The sequence below is a fragment of the Hemitrygon akajei genome, chromosome 12, assembly GCF_048418815.1.
Source record: "Hemitrygon akajei chromosome 12, sHemAka1.3, whole genome shotgun sequence".
NCBI classification, from domain to species: Eukaryota; Metazoa; Chordata; class Chondrichthyes; order Myliobatiformes; family Dasyatidae; genus Hemitrygon; species Hemitrygon akajei.
The window spans coordinates 233702-261451 of NC_133135.1; the positions used below are offsets into that span (position 1 = coordinate 233702).

The 27750-nt window shown below is 43.4% G+C and overlaps 1 protein-coding gene across 2 annotated transcripts in view; it reads right to left on the reverse strand.

Annotated features, from left to right (window-relative positions):
- Positions 1-27750, reverse strand: part of LOC140736658 (guanine nucleotide exchange factor VAV3) — a 464504-nt gene that overhangs the window by 46489 nt on the left and 390265 nt on the right. For both annotated transcript variants that reach the window (XM_073062466.1, XM_073062465.1), the window contains 2 exons: positions 16679-16744; positions 11694-11728 (listed from right to left, as the gene is read on the reverse strand). In XM_073062466.1, the coding sequence (XP_072918567.1) occupies positions 11694-11728; positions 16679-16744 (101 nt within the window). The remainder of the gene's footprint in view (positions 1-11693; positions 11729-16678; positions 16745-27750) is intronic.

The following is a 27750-nucleotide window of genomic DNA, read 5'->3' on the forward strand; positions in this document are numbered from 1 at the left end:
GTGACTAGTGGTATTCCACAGGGGTCTGTGTTGGGGCTGATTCTTTTTACATTATATACCAATGATTGGGATGAAGAAGTTGATGGCTTTATTGAAAAAATTTCAGATGATATGAAGGTAATTTTGAGGAAGTAGAAAGGCTACAGAAGGACTTAGACAGATAAGGAGAATGGGCAAATAAATGGCAGATGGAATACAGTGTCAGGAAGTGTTTGGACATACACTTTGATAAAGGAAATTAAAGGATTGACTATTTTCTAAATGGAGAGAAAATACAAAAAAACTTAGGTGCTAAGGGAGTCCTTATCTATTGGAATTCTTTGAAGAAATAACAAAGAGGACAGACAAAGGAGGATCGGTTGATGTTGTGTACTTGGATTTTCAGAAGGCCTTTGACCAGGTTCCACACATGAGGCTGTTTAACAAGGGTTAACAGGAAAGATTCTAGCATCGATTGAATTTGGAGAAGGAAGGCTGAGAATCGGAGTGGGAGTGCAGCGGGAGCCATTTTGATTTTTTTCTTCTTCTCATCGGAGTTAAGGGAGGCAGGACTGCGCAGGCATGTGATATCAGGCAGTGAAGTGCGGAAGATTTAAAAGGTCAGAAATCCTGTTTCGGGTTTAATTTGGAGAAGGAAGGCTGAGAATCGAAGAAGGAGTGGGGCGGGAGCCATTTTGATTTTTCTTCTTCTCATCGGAGTTAAGAGAGGCGGGACTGCACAGGCATGTGATGTCGGGTAGTGAAGCGCGGAAGATTTAAAAGGAACACAGCCTTATACAGCGGGCAGCGTTGTTTTGCAGGCAGCAGAGTGAGCTGGGAGCAGAGTGAAGGCTTAAGGGCTTGGGCTCAATGGGCTTAAGCGGAAACAGGCGAGGCAAGGTAGGCTTAGGTTTCATTTTTTCCTGTTATTTGAGGAAAGGGGGAAGAATGAGTGTGAGGGCAGCTTGTTGTTCTCAATGTTAGATGTGGGAGATCCTGGAGTCTCCTAGCCTCCCGGACGTCCACATCTGCGCCAGGTGCACCGAGCTGCAGCTCCTAAGGGACCGTGTCAGGGAACTGGAGCTGCAGCTCGATGACCTTCGTCTGGTCAGGGAGAGTGAGGAGTTGATAGAGAGGAGTTACAGGCAGGTGATCACACCAGGGCCACGGAAGGCAGACAAGTGGGTCACGGTTAGGAGGGGGAAGGGGAAGAGTCAGGTACTAGAGAGTACCCCAGTGGTTGTACCCCTTGACAATAAGTACTCCTGTTTGAGTACTGTTGGGGGGAAATTGTCTACCTGGAGGAAGCAACAGTGGCCATGCCTCCAGCACAGAGTCCGGCCCTGTAGCTCAGAAGGGTAGGGAAAGGAAGAGAAAGGCAGTAGTAATAGGGGACTCGATAGTTAGGGGGTCAGACAGGCGATTATGTGGACGCAGTCAGGAGAACCGGATGGTAGTTTGCCTCTCTGGTGCCAGGGTCTGGGATGTTTCTGATCGTGTCCAAGATATCCTGAAGTGGGAGGGTGAGGAGCCAGAGATCGTGGTACATATAAGTACCAATGACATAGGTAGGAAAAGGGAAGAGGTCCTGAAGGGAGAATATAGGGAGTTAGGAAGGGAGTTGAGAAGAAGGACCACAAAGGTAGTAATCTCGGGATTACTGCCTGTGCCATGCGACAGTGAGAGTAGGAATGGAATGAGGTGGATAAATGAGGAGGATAAATGTGTGGCTGAGGGATTGGAGCAGGGGGCAGGATGTGGTGGGAAAGCTGTTGGAAAAGATTCTTAGAGATAGGATCTATGGGCATTAAGAGAATCATGGTCTGATCAGGGACAGTCAGCATGGCTTTGTGAAAGGCAGATCATGCCTAACAAGCCTGATAGAGTTCTTTGAGGAGGTGACCAGGCATATAGATGAGGGTGTGATGCAGTGGATGTGATCGACATGGATTCTAGTAAGGCATTTGACAAGGTTCCACATGGTAGGCTTATTCAGAAAGTCAGAAGGCATGGGATCCAGGGAAGTTTGGCCAGGTGGATTCAGAATTGGCTTGCCTGCAGAAGGCAGAGGGTTGTGGTAGAGGGAGTATGTTCAGATTGGAGGGTTGTGACTAGTGGTGTCCCACAAGGATCAGTTCTTGAAATCTCTACTTTTCGTGGTTTTTATTAACGACCTGGATGAGGGGGTAGAAGGGTGGGTTGGCAAGTTTGCAGATGACACAAAGGTTGGTGGTGTTGTAGATAGTGTAGACGATTGTCGAAGATTGCAGAGAGACATTGATAGGATGCAGAAGTGGGCTGAGAAGTGGCAGATGGAATTCAACCCGGAGAAGTGTGAGGTGGTACACTTTGGAAGGACAAACTCCAAGGCAGAGTACAAAGTAAATGGCAGGATACTTGGTAGTGTGGAGGAGCAGAGGGATCTGGGGGTACATGTCCACAGATCCCTGAAAGTTGCCTCACAGGTAGATAGGGTAGTTAAGAAAGCTTATGGGGTGTTAGCTTTCATAAGTCGAGGGATAGAGTTTAAGAGACGCGATGTAATGATGCAGCTCTATAAAACCCTAGTTAGGCCACACTTGGAGTACTGTGTCCAGTTCTGGTCGCCTCACTATAGGCAGGATGTGGAAGCATTGGAAAGGGTACAGAGAGGATTTACCAGGATGCTGCCTGGTTTAGAGATTATGGATTATGATCAGAGATTAAGGGGGCTAGGGCTTTACTCTTTGGAGAGAAGGAGGATGAGAGGAGACATAATAGAGGTGTACAAGATATTAAGAGGAATAGACAGAGTGGACAGCCAGCGCCTCTTCCCCAGGCCAACACTGCTCAGTACAAGAGGACATGGCTTTAAGTTAAGGGGAGGGAAGTTCAAGGGGGATATTAGAGGAAGGTTTTTCACTCAGAGAGCGGATGGTGCGTGGAATGCACTGCCTGAGTCAGTGGTGGAGGCAGACACAATAGTGAAGTTTAAGAGACTACTAGACAGGTATATGGAGGAATTTAAGGTGGAGGGTTATATGTGAGGCAGGGTTTGAGGGTCAGCACAACATTGTGGGCCAAAGGGCCTGTAATGTGCTGTACTATTCTATGTTCTATGATTCAAGTTTCTGGTTCATTTGGACGTCTTTTGGGACAGGTGTAACCTGTACAAAAAGGATGGGTTGCACTTGAATCCTAGGGGGACCAATATCCTGGCAGGCAGATTTACGAAGGCTACTGGGGAGACTTTAAGATAGAATGGTTGGGGGGTGGGAATCAAATTGAAGATACTAGGAGAGAGGAGGTTAGTTCACAAATAGAGAAAACTAGTAGATAGTGTGTGAGGGATGATAGGCAGGTGACAGAGAAGTGGAGAACTCAGACCGAAGATGTAGGGGAGAAGGAAGAAAAAGATAATAAAGTTGTTTGCACTGTTAGGGATAAACAGAGAGTAAGAGGTGGAGAGTTTCTTAAATTCATCTATTTTAATGATAGGAGCATTGTAAGAAAGGTGGATGAGCTTAGAGCATGGATTGATACCTGGAAATACGATGTTGAAGCTATTAGTGAAACATGGTTGCAGGAGGGGTGTGACTGGCAACTAAATATTCCAGGATTTCGTTGCTTCAGGTGTGATAGAATCAGAGGGGCAAGAGGGGGAGGTGTTGCATTGCTTGTCAGAGAAAATATTACAGCAGTGATTTGGCAGGATAGATTAGAGGGCTTGGCTAGGGAGTCTATTTGGGTGGAATTGAGGAATGAGAAAGGTGTGGTAACACTTATAGGGGTGTATTATAGACCACCTATTGGGAGCAAGAATTGGAGCAAATTTGTAGGGAGATAGCAGATATTTGTAGTAAGCACAGGGTTGTGGATTGTGGGAGATTTTAATTTCCCACACATAAACTGGGAAGCCCATACTGTAAAAAGGGCTGGATGGTTTGGAGTTTGTAAAATGTATGCAGGATAGTTTTTTGCAGCAATACATAGAGGTGCCAACTGGATAAGGAGCAGTGTTGGATCTCCTGTTAGGGAATGAGATAGGTCAGGTGACAGAGGTATGTGTTGGGGAGCACTTCGGGTCCAGTGATCACAATGCCATTAGTTTCAATATAATTATGGAGAAGGATAGGACTGGACCCAGGGTAGAGATTTTTGATTGGAGAAAGGCTAACTTTGAGGAGATGCGAAAGGATTTAGAAGGCATGGATTGGGACAATTTGTTTTATGGGGAGGATGTAATAGAGAAATGGAGGTCATTTAAAGGTGAAATTTTGAGGGTACAGAATTTTTATGTTCCTGTTAGGTTGAAAGGAAAGGTTAAAAGTTTGAGAGAGCCATGGTTTTCAAAGGATATTGGAAATCTGGTTCGGAAAAAGTGGGAGATCTACAATAAATATAGGCAGCATGGAGTAAATGAGGTGCTCGAGGAATATAAAACATGTAAAAAGAATCTTAAGAAAGAAATTAGAAAAGCTAAAAGATAGGAGATTGCTTTGGCGAGTAAGATGAAAATAAATCCAAAGGGTTTCTACAGTTATATTAATAGCAAAAGGATAGTGAGGGATAAAATTGGTCCCTTAGAGAATCAGAGTGGACAGCTATGTGCAGAACCAAAAGAGATGGGGGAGATTTTGAACAATTTCTTTTCTTCGGTATTCACTAAGGAGAAGGATATTGAATTGTCTAAGGTAAGGGAAACAAGTAGAGTAGTTATGGAAACTATGATGATTAAAGAAGAGGAAGTACTGGCATTTTTAAAGAATATAAAAGTGGATAAATCTCCAGGTCCTGACAGGATATTCCCTAGGACCTTGAGGGAAGTTAGTGTAGAAATAGCAGGGGCGCTGACAGAAATATTTCAAATGTCATTAGAGACGGGGATGGTGCCAGAGGATTGGCGTATTGCTCATGTGGTTCCACTGTTTAAAAAGGGTTCCAAGAGTAAACCTAGCAATTATAGGCCTGTAAGTTTGACGTCAGTGGTGGGTAAATTAATGGAAAGTATTCTTGGTGATGGTATGTATAACTATCTGGATAGACAAGGTCTGATTAGGAACAGTCAACATGGATTTGTGCGTGGAAAGTCATGTTTGACAAATCTTATTGAATTTTTTGAAGAGGTTACAAGGAAAGTTGACGAGGGTAAAGTAGTGGATGTAGTCTATATGGACTTCAGTAAGGTCTTTGACAAGGTTCCACATGGTAGGTTAGTTAGGAAGGTTTAATCGTTAGGTATTAATATTGAAGTAGTAAAATGGATTCAACAGTGGCTGGATGGGAGATGCCAGAGAGTAGTGGTGGATAACTGTTTGTCAGGTTGGAGGCCGGTGACTAGTGGTGTGCCTCAGGGATCTGTATTGGGTCCAATGTTGTTTGTCATATACATTAATGATCTCAATGATGGGGTGGTAAATTGATTAGTAAGTATGCAAATAATACTAAGATAGGTGGCGTTGCGGATAATGAAGTAGGTTTTCAAAGCTTGCAGAGAGATTTAGGCCAATTAGAAGAGCGGGCTGAACGATGGCAGATGGAGTTTAATGCTGATAAGTGTGAGGTGCTACATTTTGATAGGACTAATCCAAATAGGACATACATGGTAAATGGTAGGGCATTGAAGAATGCAGTAGAACAGAGTGATCTTGGAATAATGGTGCATAGTTCCCTGAAGGTGGAATCTGATGTGGATAGGGTGGTGAAGAAAGCTTTTGGTATGCTGGCCTTTATAAATCAGAGCATTGAGTATAGGAGTTGGGATGTAATGTTAAAATTGTACAAGGCATTGGTAAGGCCGAACTTGGAGTATTGTGTACAATTCTAGTCACCGAATTATAGGAAAGATATCAACAAAATAGAGAGAGTACAGAGAAGATTTACTAGAATGTTACCTGGGTTTCAGCACCTAAGTTACAGGGAAAGGCTGAACAAGTTAGGTCTTTATTCTTTGGACCGTAGAAGTTTGAGGGGGGACTTGACAGAGGTATTTAAAATAATGAGGGGGATAGATCGAGTTGACATGGATAGGCTTTTTCCATTGAGAGTAGGGGAGATTCAAACAAGAGGACATGATTTGAGAGTTAGGGGGCAAAAGTTTAAGGGTAACACGAGGGGGAATTTCTTTACTCAGAGAGTGGTAGCTGTGTGGAATGAGCTTCCAGTAGAAGTGGTAGAGGCAGGTTCGGTATTGTCATTTAAAGTAAAATTGGGTAGGTATATGGACAGGAAAGGAATGGAGGGTTATGGCCTGAGTGCGGGCCAGTGGGACTAGGTGAGTGTAAGTGTTGGCATGGACTAGAAGGGCTGAGATGGCCTGTTTTCATGCTGTAAGAGTTAAAATTGGCATGTCACAAAGGTAATGATACAGTTGTCATGGGGGATTTCAACATGCAGGTAGACTGGGAGAATCAGAATGGTACTGGACCCAAGAAAGGGAGTTTGTGGAGTGCCTCCGAGATGGATTCTTAGAACAGCTGGTACTGGAGCCTACCAGGGAGAAGGCAATTCTAGATTTAGTGTTGTGCAATGAACCGGATTTGATCAGGGACCTCGAGGTAAAGGAACCATTAGGAGGTAGTGACCATAATATGATATGTTTTAACCTACAATTTGAGGAGAAGGGAAAATTGGATGTGTCAGTATTACAGTTGAACAAAGGGAACTATGGAGCTATGAGGGAGGAGCTGGCCAAAGTTCAATGGAACAATATCCTAGCAGGGAAGACAGTGGAACAAAAATGGCAGGTAGTTCTGGGAATAATGCAGAAGTGCAGGATTGGTTCATTCCAAAGAGGAAGAAAGATCCTAAGGGGAGTAAGGGGCGGCCTTGGCTGACGAGGGAAGTAAAGGGCAGTATAAAAATAAAAGAGAAGAAGTATAACATAGCCAAGATGAGCAGGAAAGCTTTTAAAGAGCAACAGAAGGTAACAAAAAAGGCAATACGCCAAGAAAAAATGAGGTACGAAGGTAAACTAGCCAAGAATATAAAGGAGGATAGTAAAAGCTTCTTTAGGTATGTGAATAGCAAAAAAATAGTTAAGACCAAAATTGGGCCATTGAAGACAGAAACCGGTGAATTTATTATGGGGAACAAGGAAATGGCAGACGAGTTGAACAGGTACTTTGGATCTGTTTTCACTAGGGAAGACACAAACAATCTCCCAGATGTAATAGTGGCCAAAGGAACTAGGGTAAAGGATGAACTGAAGGAAATTTATATTAGGCAAGAAATGGTGTTGGATAGACTGTTGAGTCTGAAGGCTGATAAGTCCCCGGGACCTGATGGTCTGCATCCTAGGGTACTTAAAGAGGTGGCTCTAGACATCGTGGACGCATTGGTAATCATTTTCCAATGCTCTATAGATTCAGGAACAGTTCTTGCTGATTGGAGTGTGGCTAATGTCCCACTTTTCAAGAAAGGAGGGAGAGAGAAACCAGGGAATTATAGACCGGTTAGCCTGACGTCAGTGGTGGGAAAGATGCTGGAGTCAATTATAAAAGAGGAAATTACGACACATTTGGATAGCAGTAGAAGGATCAATCCGAGTCAGCATGGATTTATGAAGGGAAAATCATGCTTGACTAATCTTCTGGAGTTTTTTGAGGATGTAACTATGAAAATGGACAAGGGAGATCCAGTGGGTGTAGTGTACCTGGACTTCCAGAAAGCTTTTGATAAAGTCCCACATATGAGATTAGTGGGCAAAATTAGGACACATGGTATTGGGGGCAAAGTACTGACATGGATTGAAAATTGGCTGGCTGACAGGAAACAAAGAGTAGCGATTAATGGGTCCCTTTCGGAATGGCAGGCTGTGACCAGTGGGTACTGCAAGGTTCGGTGCTGGGACCGCAGCTGTTTACAATATACATTAATAATTTAGATGAAGGGATTAAAAGTAACATTAGCAAATTTGCTGATGACACAAAGCTGGGTGGCAGTGTGAAATGTCAGGAGGATGTTATGAGAATGCAGGGTGATTTGGACAGGTTGGGTGAGTGGGCAAATGTATGGCAGATGCAGTTTAATGTGGATAAATGTGAGGTTATCCACTTTGGTGGCAAGAACAGGAAGGCAGATTACTATCTAAATGAAGTCAAGTTAGGAAAAGGGGAAGCACAACGAGATCTAGGTGTTTTTGTACATCAGTCAATGAAAGCAAGCATTCAGGTACAGCAGGCAGTGAAGAAAGCTAATGGCATGCTGGCCTTTATAACAAGAAGAATTGAGTATAGGAGTAAAGAGGTCCTTCTGCAGCTGTACAGGGCCCTGGTGAGACCCCACCTGGAGCATTGTGTGCAGTTTTGGTCTCCAAATTTGAGGAAGGACATTCTTGCTATTGAGGGAGTGCAGCGTAGGTTCACAAGGTTAATTCCCAGAATGGCGGGACTGTCATATGTTGAAAGATTGGAGCGACTGGGCTCGTATACACTGGAATTTAGAAGGATGAGTGGTGATCTGATTGAAACGTATAAGATTATTAAGGGATTGGACACGCTGAAGGCAGGAAGCATGTTCCCGCTGAAGGGTGAGTCCAGAACTAGAGGCCACAGTTTAAGAATAAGGGATAGGCCATTTAGAACAGAGATGTGGAAAAACTTTTTCACCCAGAGAGTGGTGGGTATGTGGAATGCTCTGCCCCAGAAGGCAGTGGAGGCCAAGTCTCTGGATGCATTCAAGAGAGAGTTAGATAGAGCTCTTATAGATAGCGGGGTCAAGGGATATGGGGAGAGGGCAGGAACAGGGTACTGATTGTGTATGATCAGCCATGATCACAGTGAATGGTGGTGCTGGCTAGAAGGGCTGAATGGCCTACTCCTGCACCTATTGTCTATTGTAATGGTTATATGTAGTACAGAGGAGATTTACTAGAATATTACCTGGGTTTCAGCACCTAAGTTACACAGAAAGGTTGAACAAGTTAGGTCTTTATTCTTTAGAGTGTAGAAGGTTGAGCGGGGACTTGACAGAGGTATTTAAAATAATGAGGGGGATAGATCGAGTTGACGTGGATAGGCTTTTTCCATTGAGAGTAGGGGAGATTCAAACAAAAAGACATGATTTGAGAGTTAGGGTAACACGAGGGGGAATTTCTTTACTCAGTTGTAGCTGTGTGGAGCGAGCTTCCAGTAGAAGTGGTAGAGGCAGGTTCGTTTTTGTCATTTAAGAAAAAAATTAGATAGGTTTATGGACAGGAAAGGAATGGAGGGTTATGGGCTGAGTGAGGGTCAGAGGGACTAGGTGAGAGTAAGCGTTCGGCACGGACTAGAAGGGCCGAGATGGCCTGTTTCTGTGCTGTAATTGTTATATAGTTATATATGATAAAGCCATGGCTGATTGGCAGGAGGCACAGTGGTAATAAAGGGAGCCTTTTCTGATTGGCTTCTGGTGGCTAGTGGTGTTCCACAGGGAGTCCTTCTGCAGGATTCCCTGAAGGTTAATTTGCAGGGTGAGTCTGTGATGAGGATGGCAAATGTGATGTTAATGTTCATTTCAAGAGGACTAGAATATAAAAGCAAGCATGTAATGTTGAAGATTTATGAAGCACTGGTGATGCCTCACTTGGAGTACTGTGAGCAGTTTTGGGTCTCTTATCGTAGAAAGTATTTGCTGAAACTGGAGAGGGTTTAAAGGAGGTTCACAAAATTTTTTCAGGATTGAATGGCTTGTCATATGAGGAGCATTTGATGGCTCTAGGCCTTTATTTGCTGGAATTTAGGAAAATGAGGGGTGGCTTCATTGAAACCTTTCAAATCTGAAATACCTTGAAAGAGTGGAAGTGGATGGGATGTTTCCTATGGTGGGAGAGTCTGAGACCAATGGACACAGCCTCAGAATAGAGGGGTGTCCTTTCTTTAGCTAATGAGTGGTTAATCTGTGGAATTCTTTGCCACAGGCAGATGTGGAGGCCAAGTCTTTATGTATATTTTTGGCAGAGTTTGACAGATTCATGACTGTTTAGGGCATGAAGGGACACAGGGAAGGCAGGAGTTTGGGGCTGAGAGGAGAACTGGATTAGCCATGGTGAAATGATGGAGCAACCTTGATGGGCCAAATAGTCTAATTTTGCTTCTATATCATATGGTCACCAACACCAGGGAACTGATTATTGACTTCAGGAGGGGGAAACTGGAGGTCCATGAGCCAGTCCTCATCAGAGGATCAAAGTTGGAAAGGTGAGAAAATTTAAATTATTCAGTATTATTATTTGGGAGGACCTGACCTGCGCCCAGCATATAAGTGCAAATATGAAGAGGCACTGCAGCACTTCAATTTCCTTAGATGTTTGCATCAGAAACCTTGATAAATTTCTATAGATGTTGGTGGAGAGTATATTAATTGGTTGCAATGCAGCCTGGTATGGGAACACCAAGACCCTTGAACAGAAAATCCTTCAAAGAGTAGTGGATACATTGTGGTCCATCACAGGTAAAACCCTCCCCACCACTGAGCACATCTACATGGAACAATGTCTCAAGAAAACAGCATCCATCATTAAGGACCAAACCACCCAGGGTATGCTCTCTTCTCACTGCTACCATCAGGAATAAGGTACAGGAGAATCAGGGTCCACACTATCGGGTTCAGGAACAGTTATTATCCCTCAACTGTCAGACTCTTGAACCAGTGAGGATAATTTCACTCAATTTCACTTGCCCTTTACAGAACTGTTCCCACAACCTATGGACTTGATATTTGTTGCTTATTTATTATTATTATTTATTTTTTTCTTTGTATTTGTTGTTTGTTGTCTTGAGGACATTGGTTGTCTTGTCCTGTTGTGTGTGATCTTTTATTGATTCTATTATGGTTCTTGGATTTACAGAGTATACCCAAAAGAAAACGAATCTTAGGGTTGTATATGTTTTTTTGATAATGTATTTACTTGAACTTTGAACCTCTGCCCACACCAGGACATCCCAAAATACACACAATAAATGAAATAATTCAGAATATTGATACTGGTTTAAACACAAGTAGTATCTGGTACAAGAATATGATACAAGTCCCAGACACAAGAATCTGGAAAAGCTGGCAATTGTTTCCCAGTTTTTTTCAAACATAGTGTCCATGGGATGTGTTGTTCATTCAAGAGTGAAGCCAATAACCTCATCATCACAGAATGGAAATAAATTGGTCATTTTCAGACCGGTGGAGAGCTGCAGGGACCCTGGCAGTTCATAATCTACATTAATGGTTTGTGTGGAGGAAAGGTTTGTCAATGCAGGGAGAGGAGAGGAGAGGGTTTATCGTGTGTAATGTATCCTACTATACAAAGCTGGGTGATTGTATAGGTTGTGCGAGTTTGTAGGTAGGATATAGGAAGGGTAAATGAATGGGGCAGGACAAGGTAGGTGGGATATAATGTGGAAAAATGTGTGGTCATCCAGTTTTGGAGAAAAAAATTAGAAAGGTACAGTATACTAAAATGATCTTTCTCTGCTGGACAAGGAGTGAGTTGCTGACATGAAGCAGTCAGTTCCACTCATACACTGACACCAGTGTTTTTTATAAAGTGCTTTGTACATTTCTCGTCACAACAGCAATCGTGAGTTCTGAGAGTCCCTCACACCACCAGCCATTGTTTTGACTAACTGAGTTAATGATTGTATGCTAGTGTTGGGCTGAGTCAATGCTAACTACCACCAGCCACTGCTTTGATAAACTGAGTCAACGATTGTATGCTAGTGTTGAGCTGTGCCTCTGGGTACTGGTGTGATGCATGTACGTACCATGGAAATCCTGAGTAATCCATACGTTTTGGAACCTGTAATCAAAGAACAAACTATCACAGACTGCATTCTAGGAGATCAGTCATCAAAAGTACATTGAGAGAATTCCCAGCTCTTTATATTGTCAGGGATGTTGGGGTTCGTATCAGAGTTTGGAGTATGAAGAGCAGACATTACTTGAAAACAACACAAGAGCCCAATTAGACCACATCTGGTGGACTGGGAGTAGCTCTGGAACACAGGGATATACATCTGGAGCACCAGGACCAGCTGGGAACTCACCTGGAACACAGGGAGATAGCTGGGTCCCGCAGCTGGAACACCAGGACCAGCTAGGAACTATACCTGGAACACGGGGAGACCTCTGGGTCTCACTGCTGGAATACAAGGAGATCACAGGGAAGCACAGCTGGAGCCCAGGAAGATAGAGTCATAGAAAAGTATAGCAGAGAAACAGGCCCTTCAGCTCATCTAATCTATGCTGAACAGCATGTCTAATCCAATTTACTACCTCATCTTGAATACCGAGCGACTGAACCTTCTTGACCAACCTACCATACAGGACTTTGTCAAATGCCTTGCTAATGTCCATGTAGACAACATCCACAGCTTTACCTTCATCAACTTTCCTGGCAACTTCCTTGAAAAACTCTGTAAGATTGGTTAGACATGACCTGACACACATGAAGTTATGCTAACTTTCCTTAATCAGTTCATCTCTATGTAAATAGTTATACATCCAGTCCATCAGAATACCTTCCAAAAAACTTCCCTGACTGATGTCAGGCTCACTGGCCTATAATTTTTAGTTTATTTTTAAAGTCATTCTTGAATAGCAGAACCACATTGGCTATCCTCCAATCTTCTGGTTACCTCACCAGTCGCTAAGATCTCTGTGACTTATAACTGGAGCATCAGGACCAGCTGGGAACTCACTGGGAACACAGGGAGATCTCTGTGACTCACAGCTGGAGCACCAGGACCAGCTGGGACTACACCTGGAATACAGCGAGTTCTCTGGGAATCACAGCTGGAACTCTAGGAGCAGCTGGGACTGCACCAGGATCACAGGGAGATTTCTGGGAATCATGCTTGGAATCCTGATTTCTGATGCTGTCTGGATGGAGTTTGCACAATTTTGCTGCAGAGCTTATCCTAGTATATTGCATCTAAAGATAAGATAGCGCTATAGCATGGCGAGACATTACAAGCCACATTCTGTAGACCTGCTCACTTACCATGCGGAATTGCTCTGGGTACTTTTGATTCCTTCCACATCCCAAAGGTATGTGGTTTCATTTTAAATGATTCTAGAGTGGTAGTAAACTTGGGGGAAAATTTATGAGGATGTAAGTAAAAATGGAATTAGCATAAATTTAGATATGAGAGACTGCAGGTGCTCGAATCCGAGGAAATAAATAAAACTGCTGTAACAATTTAATGGGTTGAGCAGCATCTGTAGAGTGAGAGGATTTATTGAATGAGGTAGAGGAGTTATCGAAGGAGAGAGAGGAGAGGATTTATTGATAGAGGAAGAGGATATATCAACGGAGAGAGAGGGGAGGATTTATCCAGGAGAGGAAAGGAGTTATCAATGGAGGGAGGGGAGAGGACTTACTGATGGAGAGAAGAGGATTTATTGATGGAGGGAGAGGATTTATCGAGTAGAGAGGATTTATTAATTGGATGGAGAAAATTTATTGCTGGGGGGAGAGGAAAGAAGTTATCAATGCTTTGGTTTGAAACTCTGCATCTTTTCTCTGTGGAGATGCTGGATTGTCAATATGAAGAAGAAAAGTGGAGTGGTTGCAGAGGATTCTGAGGTGATTGGTGGACTGAAGAATGGGGCTGATGTGTGAGACAGACAGGCAGATCTTGCCAGGTAGGGGAGGTGAGTTTGATTGAGTTGGAAACCTGTAGCAAATGAATGATCAACAGAGGGGGAGAGGGGGAGAGGGGGAGGGAGGGGAGATGGAGGGGGAGATGGAGATAGAGAGGTAGAGAGAGAGAATGGAAGATCCAAGACATGTTGCAAGGTTGTAGGAGGGACATATGAAGATGGGAGACCTGCTGGAAGGAGATAAACAGGAACTCAGGAACTGCTCAATTCTTGCAAGTAAAAGAGGTGAGAGCAGTGAGGTTGTTACCAGATAGGGGGCTGGGGGATGACCTGTGTGTGAAGGGGAATAAAAATGGGCGATGGAGTCAACCCATATAATCCTTAAAAAAAAGTACTAAACTCACACGACCCCATAACCCTCTATTTTTCTTTCATCCATGTGCCTGTCCAAGAGGCTCTTAAATACCCCTAATGTTTTAGCCTCCACCACCATCCCTGGCAAGTCATTCCAGGCACTCACAACCCTCTGTGTAAAAAACTTACCCCTGATGTCTCCTCTAAACTTCCCTCCCTTAATTTTATACATATGCCCTCTGGTGTTTGCTATTGGTGCCCTGGGAAACAGGTACTGACTATCCACCCTATCTATGCCTCTCATAATCTTGTAGACCTCTATCAAGTCCCCTCTCATTCTTCTATGCTCCAAAGAGAAAAGTCCCAGCTCTGCTAACCTTGCTTCATACTTCTACTGCAGTTGTACAAGGCCTTGGTGAGACTGCACCTAGAATATTGTGCACAGTTTTGGTCCCCTAATCTGAGGAAAGACATTCTTGCCATAGAGGGAGTACAGAGAAGGTTCACCAGATTGATTCCTGGGACGGCAGGACTTTCATATGAAGAAAGACTGGATCGACTAGGCTTATACTCACTGGAATTTAGAAGACTGAGGGGGGGATCTTATTGAAACGTATAAAATTCTAAAGGGATTGGACAGGCTCGATGCAGGAAGTTTGTTTCCGATGTTGGGGAAGTCCAGAACGAGGGGTCACAGTTTTAGGATAAAGGGAAAGCCTTTTAGGACCAAGATGAGGAAAAACTTCTTCACACAGAGAGTGGTGAATCTGTGGAATTCTCTGCCACAGGAAACAGTTGAGGCCGGTTCATTGGCTATACTTAAGAGGAAGTTAGATATGGCCCTTGTGGTTAAAGGGATCAGGGGGTATGGAGAGAAAGCAGGTACAGGGTTCTGAGTTGGATGATCAGCCATGATCATACTGAATGGCAGTGCAGGCTTGAAGGGCCGAATGGCCTACTCCTGCACCTATTTTCTATGTTTCTATATGACTTGTTCTCCAAACCAGGCAACATCCTGGTAAATCTCCTCTGCACCCTCTCCATAGCTTCCACATCCTTCCTATAATGAGATGACAAGAATTGAACACAATACTCTAAATGCGGTCTCACCAGAGATTTGTAGAGTTGCAACATGACCTCTCTACTCTTGAACTCAATCCCCCTGTTAATGAAGCCTAGCATCCCATAGGCCTTCTTAACTACCCTATCAACCTGTGCAGCGACCTTGAGGGATGTATGGATTTGAACCCCAAGGTCCCTCTGTTCATCCACACTCTTAAGTAACTGACCATTAATCCTGGTTTGTCCTTCCAAAATGCATCACCTCACACTTATCCGGATTAAACTCCATCTGTCATTTTTCTGCCCAACTCTGCAGCCTATCTATATCCTCTTGTAACCTTCGACAACCTGCAGCTCCATCCACAACTCTTCCAATCTTTGTGTCATCCGCAAACTTACTCACCCATCCTTCCGCCTCTACATCCAGGTCATTTATAAAAATCACAAATAGCAGGGGTCCCAAGACAGATCCCTGCGGCACTCCACTAGTCACCGACCTCCAGGCAGAATACTTTCCTTCCACAACTACCCTCTGCTTTCTTCCATTAAGCCAATTTTTTATCCAAACAGCCAAGGTTCCACTTATCCCATGCCTCATGACTTTCTGGATGAGTCTCTCATAAGGGACCTTGTCAAATGCCTTGCTAAAGTCCATATAGACCACATCCACTGCCCTACCCTTATCAATTTCTTTTGTTACCTCTTCAAAAAACTCAATCAGGCTGTAATTACTGTAGATGCTCAATGGTGTGCACGAAAGCCATGGGCCAAAGTGCCTGTATTCATACAGCACCGCTGGGGTGACATTGCTGGTGAGACAGAGAAATGACAGTACCAGCATTCTCTGGAACTCACTGACTGCTGCATATCAAACCTACTTCAGAGAATAGAGCAATGTAGACATTGTGAAGGCAAAGGGTGTTTTTAGTTGGGTATTTAATTAGTCTGGTGGTTCCTTAAGTTTGTTATAGCTGGGGGTGGTAGTGGGAATAAGCTCCCACTACCTCTGAAATGCTCCCAATGACATATATCTCAAAGACAACCAAGTCCAGCTCCTGGCCTTTGCGTGAGGCTTAGCTACTAAACCCAGAGGGACTGGTTCTAGTGCCAAGAGAAGGGTCAAAGGCGGATTACTGGTGCCTTAAAACCAGTAACTCTAGACAGAAGGGGTTCACCAGCTGCGGTTGGCAGCTTATTTAGAAGAAGGAAAACTCTGATCTCAAACCTCCACTGCCTTGTGGCTACAACCCACTCATGGGGAAGGCTTCAGAGTAAACCCTGAAGGAAAAATCCAGAGCTGGAGTTCCTAAAGCATCCTACATTGAGTTCAATGCTGTCTGGCAACTCCAAAGTTGCTGGTGCCACACTATATCAGTCTCTCCCGTTCTTTTGGGTTCATCAGATGCGTTGAGAGGGGTAGCCTGCTACATGGGCAACAGCTTGCACTAGAACATAGAACATAGAAATCTACAGCACAGTACAGGCCCTTCGGCCCACAATGTTGTGCTGATCATGCCAGCTACTCTAGAAACTGCCTAGAGTTTCCCTAGCACATAGCCTTCTATTTTTCTAAGCACTGCCCAGGCTTGTATATCCCCACAGCTAAGAGACAACATTCATGATCGACCCAGAATGATGGAGGCCTCACTCACTAATTAGTTTTGCACAGCATAAAGGGCCTGCTCCTGTGCTGAATGTTCTGTGTTCTGTGTTCTCTGGGTTTACTTACACAGGGCAATGGCTTGACACAGTCACGGGGGAAGAAGCCCATCTCCCTCGTTGTCAGGTTTCGACCCTTGAACAGAAACAGAGTGTGTGTTACATCACTGCCAGGCACTGCCTCACTCAGCCCCAAGGGATGATCCAGAGCCGAGGGTATATTGCCATTTAGTTGGGACATATCAGGACCAGAACGTTTTGGCTCAATTAAGTGGCTGTCCCAATTATCTGAAATTTCATGGAAATAGTTAAAAAGGTAAAAAGACAAACTACTTTTGAGTAACAAAATATGTATTTAAATCAGATGCAGAAACATTAGACTGCTACCAATATTACTACTGTACTACAAACCATGTATTAGTTCCTAAAAGTTATCAATGGAGGAATACATATAGTGTACACTACCGCATTCTTTTAATGACTGTAAATGAACAAAATCAGCACAGACACCTCGTGCAGATAATGGATTGCCATCACTGCCTTCCTGCATGAAGTAGTATTATAATCCTACAATAAACTTCCTGGCATCCTGTGTAGTCAGTAGTTCAAGTTCAGTTGTGTCACCCTCATCAATTTCTCATCTTCATAATCCATTGCCGCCCCTCCCACCTTGGTGTTTTGATACAACGTTTTTGATGATTACATCACCCAAATCTTCATTCTCATTGTAACATTCAAGATGATTGTCGATACCTTCATTCTACATAGTTCCTAACTTGTTGAAGTTGTGAAATCATTTCATTTTCACTCTCAGCTGTTTCTGGCATCTCCAAACCTGAATGCTTCAAACTACAGTGAGCAAAACAGTTCTGAATTGCCTTGCTGCTTATTTCTCGCCAACAATCACTGACTCACTGTACTGTCTGTAAAAAGTTAACCCTTGCACTAACTTTGTTGGCTGTTGAAGAGGATAGTCATAGTCATAGAGAAATACCAGCACAGAAACAGGCTTTACAGCCCATCTAGTCCATGCCAAAACCATTTAAACTACCTACTCCAATCGACCTGCACTGGGACCATAGCCCTCCGTATCCCTACTATCCATATACCTATCCAAACTTCCCTTAAATTTTGAAATTGAGCTCGCATGCACTTGTGCTGGCTGCTCATTCGACACTCTCACAACCCTCTGAGTGAAGAGGTTTCCTCTCATGTTCACCTTAAACTTCTCACCTTTACCCTTAAACAATAACCTCTGGTTGTAGTCCCACCCAAATTCAATGGGGAAAAAACTGCATTTACCCCATTTATACCACTCAAAATTTTGTATACCTCTATCAAATCTCCTCTCAATGTTCTAAAGAATTGACAATATCCTTGTAAATTTTCTCTGCTCAACCTTGTTTACATCTTTCCTGTACACAGGTGACCAAAACTGCACACAATTCTTCAAATTAGGCCCCACTGTCTTATACAACTTCAACATAACATCCCATCTTCTGTACTCAAGACATTGATTTAGGAAGGCTAATATACCAAAAGCTTTCTTTATGGCCTTATCTACCTGCGATGTCAGTTTCAACAAATTATGGACCTGTATTCCATTTGTTCTACACACTCCTCAGTGCCCTATTGTTCATTGTGTAAGAGCTACCCTGGTTGGTCCTACCACAGGATCAAACCTTGCACTTGTCTGCATCAAATTCCATCTGCTATTTTTCAGCCCACTTTTTCAGTTGATTCTCTGCTAGCTATGATAGCCTTCCTCTCTGTCGACTATACCCCCAGTCTTGGTGTCATCCGCAAATTTGTTGATCCAGTTAACCACATTATCATCGAAATCATTGATACAGGTAACAAACAACAAAGGACCCAGCTCCGATCCCTGTGTCACACCACTTGTTACAGGCCTCCAATCTACTTCCACTTTCTGGTTTCTCCTACAAAGCCAATGACTAATCCAATTTACTACCACATCCTGAATGCTGAGCGATTGAACCGTCTTGACTAGCCTCCTGTGCAGAACCTTGGCAAATCCCTTACTAAAGTCTGTGTAGACAACATCCTCTGCCTTGCCTCCATCCTGGTAACTTCCTTGAAAAACTCAACAAGATTGATTAGACATGACCAGTCATGCACAAAACCATATCTATCCAAAGATTTATATATCTGTTCCCTTAGGATATTTTCAAATAACTTTCCCACAACTATTGTCAAACTCAGTGTCATATAATTTCCTGTTTTCTGTTTAGAGCCTTTTTAAAGTAGCAGAACAACATTGGCTATCCTCCAAACCTCTGGCATCTCTTCTGTTGCTAAGGCTGTTTCAAATATCTCCACTAAGGTCCCAGCAATTTTTGCACTTGTCTCCCATAGGATCCGAGGGAACAGCTTGTCAGGCCTTGGGGATTTATCCACCCTGTTTTGCTTCAGGGTAGCAAACACCTCCTCCTCTGTAATCTTTACAGGGTCCATGAAGTTGATGCTGCTTTGCCTCACTTCTATACACTCTGTATCTGTTTCCCAAGTAAATACAGGTACAAACAATAATTTAAGATCTCCCTCATCTGTTTTGGATCCACACGTAGATTACCATTTTGGTCTTCCAGTGAACCAATTCTGTACCTTGCGATCCATTTGCTCTTAACGTATCAGTAGAATCCCTTAGGATTCTCCTTAAGCCTTGTCTGATAAAGCAACTTCATGCCTTCTTTTAGTCTTCCTAATTTTTTCTTAAGAATTCGCTTTCATCTCTTGTACTCCATAACCACCTCATCTGTTCCTACCTGTCTATACTGGCTATACACCTTTTTTCTCTTAACCAGGTCCTCAATATCTCTTGAAAACCAAGGCTCCCTATGCTTGTTACCTTTCATTCTGACAGGCATATATAAGATTTCTACTCTCAAAATTTGTTTTTTGAAGGCCTCCCATTTTCCAAGTATACCTTTGCTAAAAACAGCCTGTCCCAATCCACACTTGCTAGAACATTTCTGATACCATCAAAACTGGCTTTTTTTTCCAATTTAGAATTGATTAGCAGGAGACTAATTGATTTGAAGAGAGAGAGCGCTTCGCACAAATCGGGAAAAAGAGTTTAAAAAAGGAGCATTTCGCAGGGCTTGGCGTGTTAATGGCAGACTAATTGATTCGCGATTCATTAGCAGGAGCAAATAAAAATAAGGCAGGGTCAAAGCAGAGCAGCCATTGCGTGAGTGGACCAGTGTAGGAGTGGGAACTTGAGGCTATGGTGAAGAGGCACAGGTAAGTAGCATGGAAGGCTTTTGTAGTGGTTGAATAAAAAGTCATTAAATTACAGCTAATTAAATAAAGTAGAGAAGTTGCAGGATCAGGTGATGTGCGTAGCTGCATGATACGGGAGCTGGTGGACCTACTGTGGTTCCTGGTGATCAAATCTACAGCAAGTGTTGGCTGTTCGAGGAACTCAGACTCAACATTGAGGACCTGGAATCTGAGATTCAAACACTGCAGCACATCAGGGAGGGGCAGAGTTACCTGGATTCTCTGTTTCAGGCGGTAATCACACCCATTAGATTAGCTGCCTCAAATTCAGTCTGTGGTCAGGAACAAGAGGGTGTGACTGTGAGTGAGGTGGGTAGTGGGATCCAAGAGACAGTGCTGGAGGAACCTCAACCCTTGAGCTTGTCCAGCAGGTCTGAGATTCTTGCTCGCTGTGTGGATGAGAGTGGGGGCTGTAGGAAGGATGAGCAACCTAACAGTGGCACCATAGTTCAGAGAGTGATTCAAGGAGGGAAGAGAGAATTCTGAGAAATGTAGTGGTAGTTGGGGATAGTATAGTCAGGGGAATAGACACGAGTTTTCTGCTGCAAGGATAGATTTTCCTTGTTGTGTGCCTGGCGTCTGGGATGGGACTTCTTATCTGACTGCAGAGGAATTTGCAGTGGGAGGGGAAAAACCCAGTTGTCATGGTCCATGTGGGTACCAACGACATAGGTAGAATGAGGAAAGAGATTCTGCTGAGGGAATTTGAGCAACTAGGGACTAAGTTAAAGAACAGAACCAAAAAGGTAGTAATCTCTGAATTACTACTTGACCCACGTGCAAATTGGCACAGGGTCAAGAAGATTAGAGAGTTAAATGTGTGGCTCAAGGATTAGTGTGGGAGAAGTGGGTTTGAATTCATGGGAAATTGACACCAGTATTGGGGAAGGAGGGAGCTGTACCAACGAGACGGGATCCACCTGAACTGTGATGGGACCTGGATCCTAGCGAATCACACAACTAGGGCTGAGGATAGGGCTTTAAACTAAATAGTGGGGGGGGGGGGGGTTGAGTTCAACAGATCAGAGAAGTATGGTTAAAGTAAAAAAGAAAAGTGTGGATAAAGATAAAGAAAAACAAAAGATAAAAAAGAGAAAAGTAAGAGTGGAGTGAAGAAAAGTCAAGTGCAAAAGATTTAAAAAGCACAAAAGAGCACTTTATTTGAATGCCCGTAGGATTCGAAACAAGGTCAGTCAACTTGTCGCTCAAATCAGTACAAAGGGGTATGATTTAGTGGCCATTACAGAGATGTGGTTGCAGGGTGGAGAGGATTGGAATTAAATATCTAAGGATTTCAGGTAATATGGAAGGATAGGCAGGAAGGTAAGGGAGGTGGGATAGTGCTCTTAATTAAAGATGAGATCAGGGTGATAGTGAGAGACGATATAAGATCTAAGGAGCAGACTGTTGAATCCATCTGGGTAGAGATTAGGAATAGTAAAGGGAAAATATCACTGGTGGGAGTTGTCTATCAGCCACCGAAGAATAACATTACAGTGGCACAGGCAAATAAACAGAGAAATATCTGAGGCATGGAGCAGCAGTTATCGTGGAGGACTTTAACTTGCATATAGATTCGGTGAATCAAGTTGGTTGACGCAGTCTTGAGGAGGACTTCATAGAATGCATCTGTGAAGTCTTTCTTGAACAGCATATTACGGAACCTATAAGGGAATGTGCTATCTTAGATCTGGTCCTGTGCAATGAGACAGGTAAAATTAGTGATCTTGTAGTTAGGGATCCTCTTGGAAAGAGTGATCATAGTATCTCATACTGTGTAAGAGTTTCTCATACAAATAGAGGGTGCAGTAGCTTGATCTAAGACCAGTGTATTATGCCTAAACAATGGAGACAACAATGGGATGAGGGAGGATTTGGCGAGTGTAGACTGGGAATAAAGGCTATATGGTGGGACAGTTGTGGAACAGTGGAAGATTTTCAAAGAGATTTTTCATGGTTCTCAACAAAAGTATATTCCAGTTAAAAACCACAGTAAGGGTGGGGAGAGCCAGCCTTGGGTAACTATGGAAACAAAAGAAGTCATCAAACTAAAAGCTTGTGCATACAAAGTCACCAGAGTAGAGGGAAACTGGAAGATTGGGAACACTTGAAAAAGTAACAAAGAACCACAAAGTGAACAATAAAGAAAGGGAAGATAGATTATGAAAATAAACTAGTACAAAATATAAAAACAGATAGTAAAAGTTTTTATAATTATATAAAGTGGAAAAAGGTGGCTAAAGTGAACATAGGTCCCTTGGAGGATGAGAAGTGGGAATTGATATTGGGTAATGAGGAAATGGCTGAGGCTTTGAATGACTATTTTGTGTCAGTCTGCATACTGGAGGAGACATCTAACATGCCAAAGAGAGATGTTATGGATGCGATTGGAGGTGTGGACCTTGATACAATAGCGATCACTAAAGAGGTAGTGTTGAGCAAACTTGCGGGCCTGAAGGTAGACAAGTGCCCTGGTCCTGATGGAATGTATTCCAGGGTACTGAAAGAGATAGCTTAGGTTATAGTTGAGGCTTTGGTGATAATTTACCAAAATTCTCTGGACTCTGGGCAGTTCTTGGCAGATTGGAAGACGGCGGGTGTCATGCCACTGTTCAAAAAAAGGATGTAGGCAAAAGGCAGGTAACTATAGGCCAGTTAGTTTAACATCTATATTTGGGAAAATGCTTGAAGCTATTAGATAGATAGATAGATAGATAGATAGATAGATAGATACTTTATTCATCCCCATGGGGAAATTCAACTTTTTTCCAATGTCCCATACACTTGTAGCAAAACTAATTACATACAATACTTAACTCAGTAAAAAATATGATATGCATCTAAATCACTATCTCAAAAAGCATTAATAATAGCTTTTAAAAAGTTCTTAAGTCCTGGCGGTAGAATTGTAAAGCCTAATGGCATTGGGGAGTATTGACCTCTTCATCCTGTCTGAGGAGCATTGCATCGATAGTAACCTGTCGCTGAAACTGCTTCTCTGTCTCTGGATGGTGCTATGTAGAGGATGTTCAGAGTTATCCATAATTGACCGTAGCCTACTCAGCGCCCTTCGCTCAGCTACCGATGTTAAACTCTCCAGTACTTTGCCCACGACAGAGCCCGCCTTCCTTACCAGCTTATTAAGACGTGAGGCGTCCCTCTTCTTAATGCTTCCTCCCCAACACGCCACCACAAAGAAGAGGGCGCTCTCCACAACTGACCTATAGAACATCTTCAGCATCTCACTACAGACATTGAATGACGCCAACCTTCTTAGGAAGTACAGTCGACTCTGTGCCTTCCTGCACAAGGCATCTGTGTTGGCAGTCCAGTCTAGCTTCTCGTCTAACTGTACTCCCAGATACTTGTAGGTCTTAACCTGCTCCACACATTCTCCATTAATGATCACTGGCTCCATATGAGGCCTAGATCTCCTAAAGTCCACCACCATCTCCTTGGTCTTGGTGATATTGAGACGCAGGTAGTTTGAGTTGCACCATATCACAAAGTCCTGTATCAGTTTCCTATACTCCTCCCCCTGTCCATTCCTGACACACCCCACTATGGCCGTGTCATCAGCGAACTTCTGCACATGGCAGGACTCCGAGTTATATTGGAAGTCTGATGATTGTAAGGGGTTTCTTCTTTTATGTTACTGCTAAGGCTAATAAAATGGCTTCTTTGTTATGTTAAAAATAAAAATGCTTCTTTGTTATGTTAACTGCTGAGAAAGTGCTTTTCTCTTGCAGCTTGGTTGGGTTATAATTACTGATAACGAGAATTGTATTCATTTGCTAACGAATTGGGATAGATGTTATTCTTTCTTGTGGGTCTGTAAGCTATTGTTTCGCGGACTTTGGGGAGAAGGCGTGATGGGGAAAGAGAGAGGAGACGTAATGCTGTAAGCTGGGCGACAGAACGAACTCTGAGCGAGAGTCTGAGGCCTAAGGTCTTCGACAAGGAGAGGAGACGAGGACAGATTCGTGTGGAGCGTCTGGTCAACCACCATTGTTGGTCCCAGGCAGCGGGTCAAGGAGGTCGGAGGGGATCGAATGGTGGCAGAAGACTTCATTAATTGAGCTCCAACGGTTGTGCACGAAGTGGTTGAACTTTGATAAGTTTGGTGCCTTTAACTTTTCCTTTTATATTGTATCTCTATTAAGTACATAGTTCCAGTAAGATAGAACATAGAACATAGAATAGTACAGCACTTTACAGGCCCTTCGGCCCACAATGTTGTGCCGACCTTCAAACCCTGCCTCCCATATAACCCCCCACCTTAAATTCCTCCATATACCTGTCTAGTAGTCTCTTAAACTTCACTAGTGTATCTGCCTCCACCACCGACTCAGGCAGTGCATTTCACGCACCAACCACTCTCTGAGTGAAAAACCTTCCTCTAATATTCCCCTTGAACTTCCCTCCCCTTACCTTAAAGCCTTGTACTGAGCAGTAGTGCCCTGGGGAAAGGCACTGGCTGTCCACTCTGTCTATTCCTCTTAATATCTTGTACACCTCTATCATGTCTCCTCTCATCCTCCTTCTCTCCAAAGAGTAAAGCCCTAGCTCCCTTAATCTCTGATCATAATCCATACACTCTAAACCAGGCAGCATCCTGGTAAATCTCCTCTGTACCCTTTCCAATGCTTCCACATCCTTCCTATAGTGAGGCGACCAGAACTGGACACAGTACTCCAAGTGTGGCCTAACTAGATCTATAAAGTGTAATCATTTAATCGCATATGGTGTACTGTCTGTCATTTGGCATGGTGGGGACATTACACAGCACCTACACAAGCTGATTACCCAGTCTGACAGGGTTGAAGGCTGCTCCCCCTAGACGGAAGCGAGCTGAGCAAGCCTGAGGCTTACCAGGGGGCTACACTGTCATTTTAGAAGAAATAGCAAGGAATCTGGAAAGAAATGGATTCAATAGGCAGATGCAGCATGGATTCAGCAAAGGCAGGTCCTGTTTGACAAAATTACTGGAGCTCTTTGAGGATATAATGAGTGCAATGGATAGAGGAGAACAGATGGCTGTTATTAACTTGGATTTCCAGAAGGCATTTGATAAGATGCTACATAAAAGATTTATCCATAAGATAAGGATGCATAGAGTTGGCAGTGATGCATTAGCATGGATAGAGGATTGGTTAACTAATAGAAAGCAGCACATTGGGATGCATAGGTGTTACTCTGGTTGGCAATCAGTGGTGAGCGGTGTGCCGTAGGAGACGGTGCTGGGTCCACAACTGGTCACGATACCCATGAACGATCTGGAAGAGGGGATCCAGCGTAGTGTATTTAAGTTTGTTGATGATACTAAATTGAGTGGAAAAGCAAATTGTGCAGAAGATATGGAGAGTCTACAGAGAGATATAGATAGGTTAAGTGAGTGGGCAAGGGTCTGGCAGATGGAGTACAATGTTGGCAAATGCGAGGTCATCCACTTTGGAACGAAAAATGAAAGAACAAATTATTATTTAAATGGTAAAATAATGCAGCATGCTGTTGTGCAGAGGGGCTTGGGAGTGCTTGTGCATGAATCACAAAAGGTTGGTTTGCAGATGCAGCAGGCTGTCAAGAAGGCAAATGGATTGTTGGCCTTCATTGTTTGAGAGATTGAATTTAAGAGCAGGGAGGTTATGCTGCAACTGTACAGGGTACTGGTGAGGCCGCATCAGGAATACTGCATGCAGTTCTGGTCTCCTTACTTGAGGAAGGATATACTGGCTTTGGAGGTGGTGCAGAGAAGGTTCACCAGGTTGATTCCAGAGATGAGGGGGTTAGACTATGAGGACATGTTGCGTTGACTGGAATTGTACTCACTGGAATTCAGAAGAATGAGAGGAGATCTTATAGAAACATATAAAATTATGAAAGAGGTGGTGTCACAACCACGGATTCGGCAATTGCGCTTGTGAATATGCACGTGTCAGCTAATTATTATTTCATTGTGATAGTATTTAACTTCATTCGTTCCGCTGTAGTGTTTGCCGAGACTTGAACCCGGGACGTAGCTATACTTCGTTATCTGCCTTCCACTTTGCCTGAGAAATTGGACTGTCAAGTCAAATGACTCTGAAGATGCTGTATTCGTTTTATTCTTAGTTGTTCTTTTCAGCCACAGTGTAGGCTTCATTTTCCATTTGAGAGTTTTAGTTAATAGCCCTATTTGGCCTAGTGTCTATTGTTTTTTTTTCCCTTTAACATTGTTCGCATTAAAGTCTGTGAAATATTGACCCGCCTCAGTGTCTCTCACTCCGCACTTGGGCCATGTCCGAACCTGGTGACAGATAGGTCAAGATAGAGGCAGGAAAGTGGTTTCCACTGGCAGGTGAGCCTTAAGATTCAGGGGAGTAGATTTAGGATGGTGATGAAGATGAACTGCTTTTCCCAGAGAGTGGTGAATCTGTGGAATTCTCTGCCCAATGAAGCAGTGGAAGCTACTTCAGTAAATATATTTAAGACAAGGTTGGATAGATTTTTGCATAGTAAGGGAATTACGGGTTATGGGAAAAAGACAGGTAGGTGGAAAATGAGTCCATGGCCAGATCAGCCATGATCTTATTGAATGGTGGAACAGACTTGACAGGCCAGATGGCCTACTCCTGCTTCTATTTCTTACATTTTTATAGACTCTAAAACCATGGACCAGACCTATCTCTTTGCATATTTTCTTTGAAATTAATGACATTGTGGTCACCGGATGCAAAGTGTTCCCCAACACAGATTTCTTTCACCTGCCCTGAGCTGCTAGTCCTGCCCCTCCTGCAAAGGTCTCACAAATGACTAGGAACATCATCATTCATAAGAACCCAAGAAATTGGAACAATGTGAGGCCTCACCAGTCCCTTACAAAGCCTCAGCATCACATCCTTGCTCTTATATTCTAGACTACTTGAAATGAATGCCAACATGGCTTTTTCCTCCCTCACCACTGACTCAACCTGCAAGTTAATCTTTAGGATTTTCTGCCCAAGGACTCCCAAGTCCCTCGGTATCTCAGATTCCCGGATTTTCTCCCCATTTAGAAAACTGTCTGCACATTTATTTCTACTACCAAAGTGCATGACCATGCATTTTCCAACATTGTATTTCATTTGCCACTTGCATGCCCATTCTCTGAATCTGTTTAAGTCCTTCTGCATCCTAGCTGTTTCCTCAACACTACCTGCCCCTCCTCCAATCTTCATATCATCTGCAAACCTGGCAACAAAGCCATCAACTCCATCATCTAAATCATTTATATCCAGCATAAAAAGAAGTGGTCCCAAAACTGATCCCTGAAGAACTTCCGTGCTGTAATTGTTATATGTTATATGGTTAAGAACACCACTAGTCACTGGCAGCCAACCAGAAAAGGACCCTTTATTCCCACTCGCTACCTCCTACCAATCAGCCAATACTCTAACATTTGCAATTTTCCAGTCCTCTGGCACCATGCCAGAGTCCATTGATTTTTGAGAGATCATTTCTAATGCCACACAATCTCTAACACTATCTCTCTCAGAATCCTGGGGTGCAGTTCCTCCAGTCCGGGTAACTTATGTACCTGTCAGGATGCTGGAGCAGGGATCCAATCGCAGACCCAGTATTGTGCACACAGATATATTAATTGAGTACCAAATCCCGAGGTGCAAACAAAGTCTGCGTCAAAGATCAGGCAGAGATCAAAACATCCAGAGAAATCCAAAAACCAGAATTGGAAACAGGCAAAGTTTAACATTCGGACAGAGTACAGATAAGAATGCTGGAAAGGCTCAGGAAAATTCACTGGCATAATCTGGCTACAAACAGGTGAAAACACAGGACTGAGCAATAAACAGAGCGGCAGCT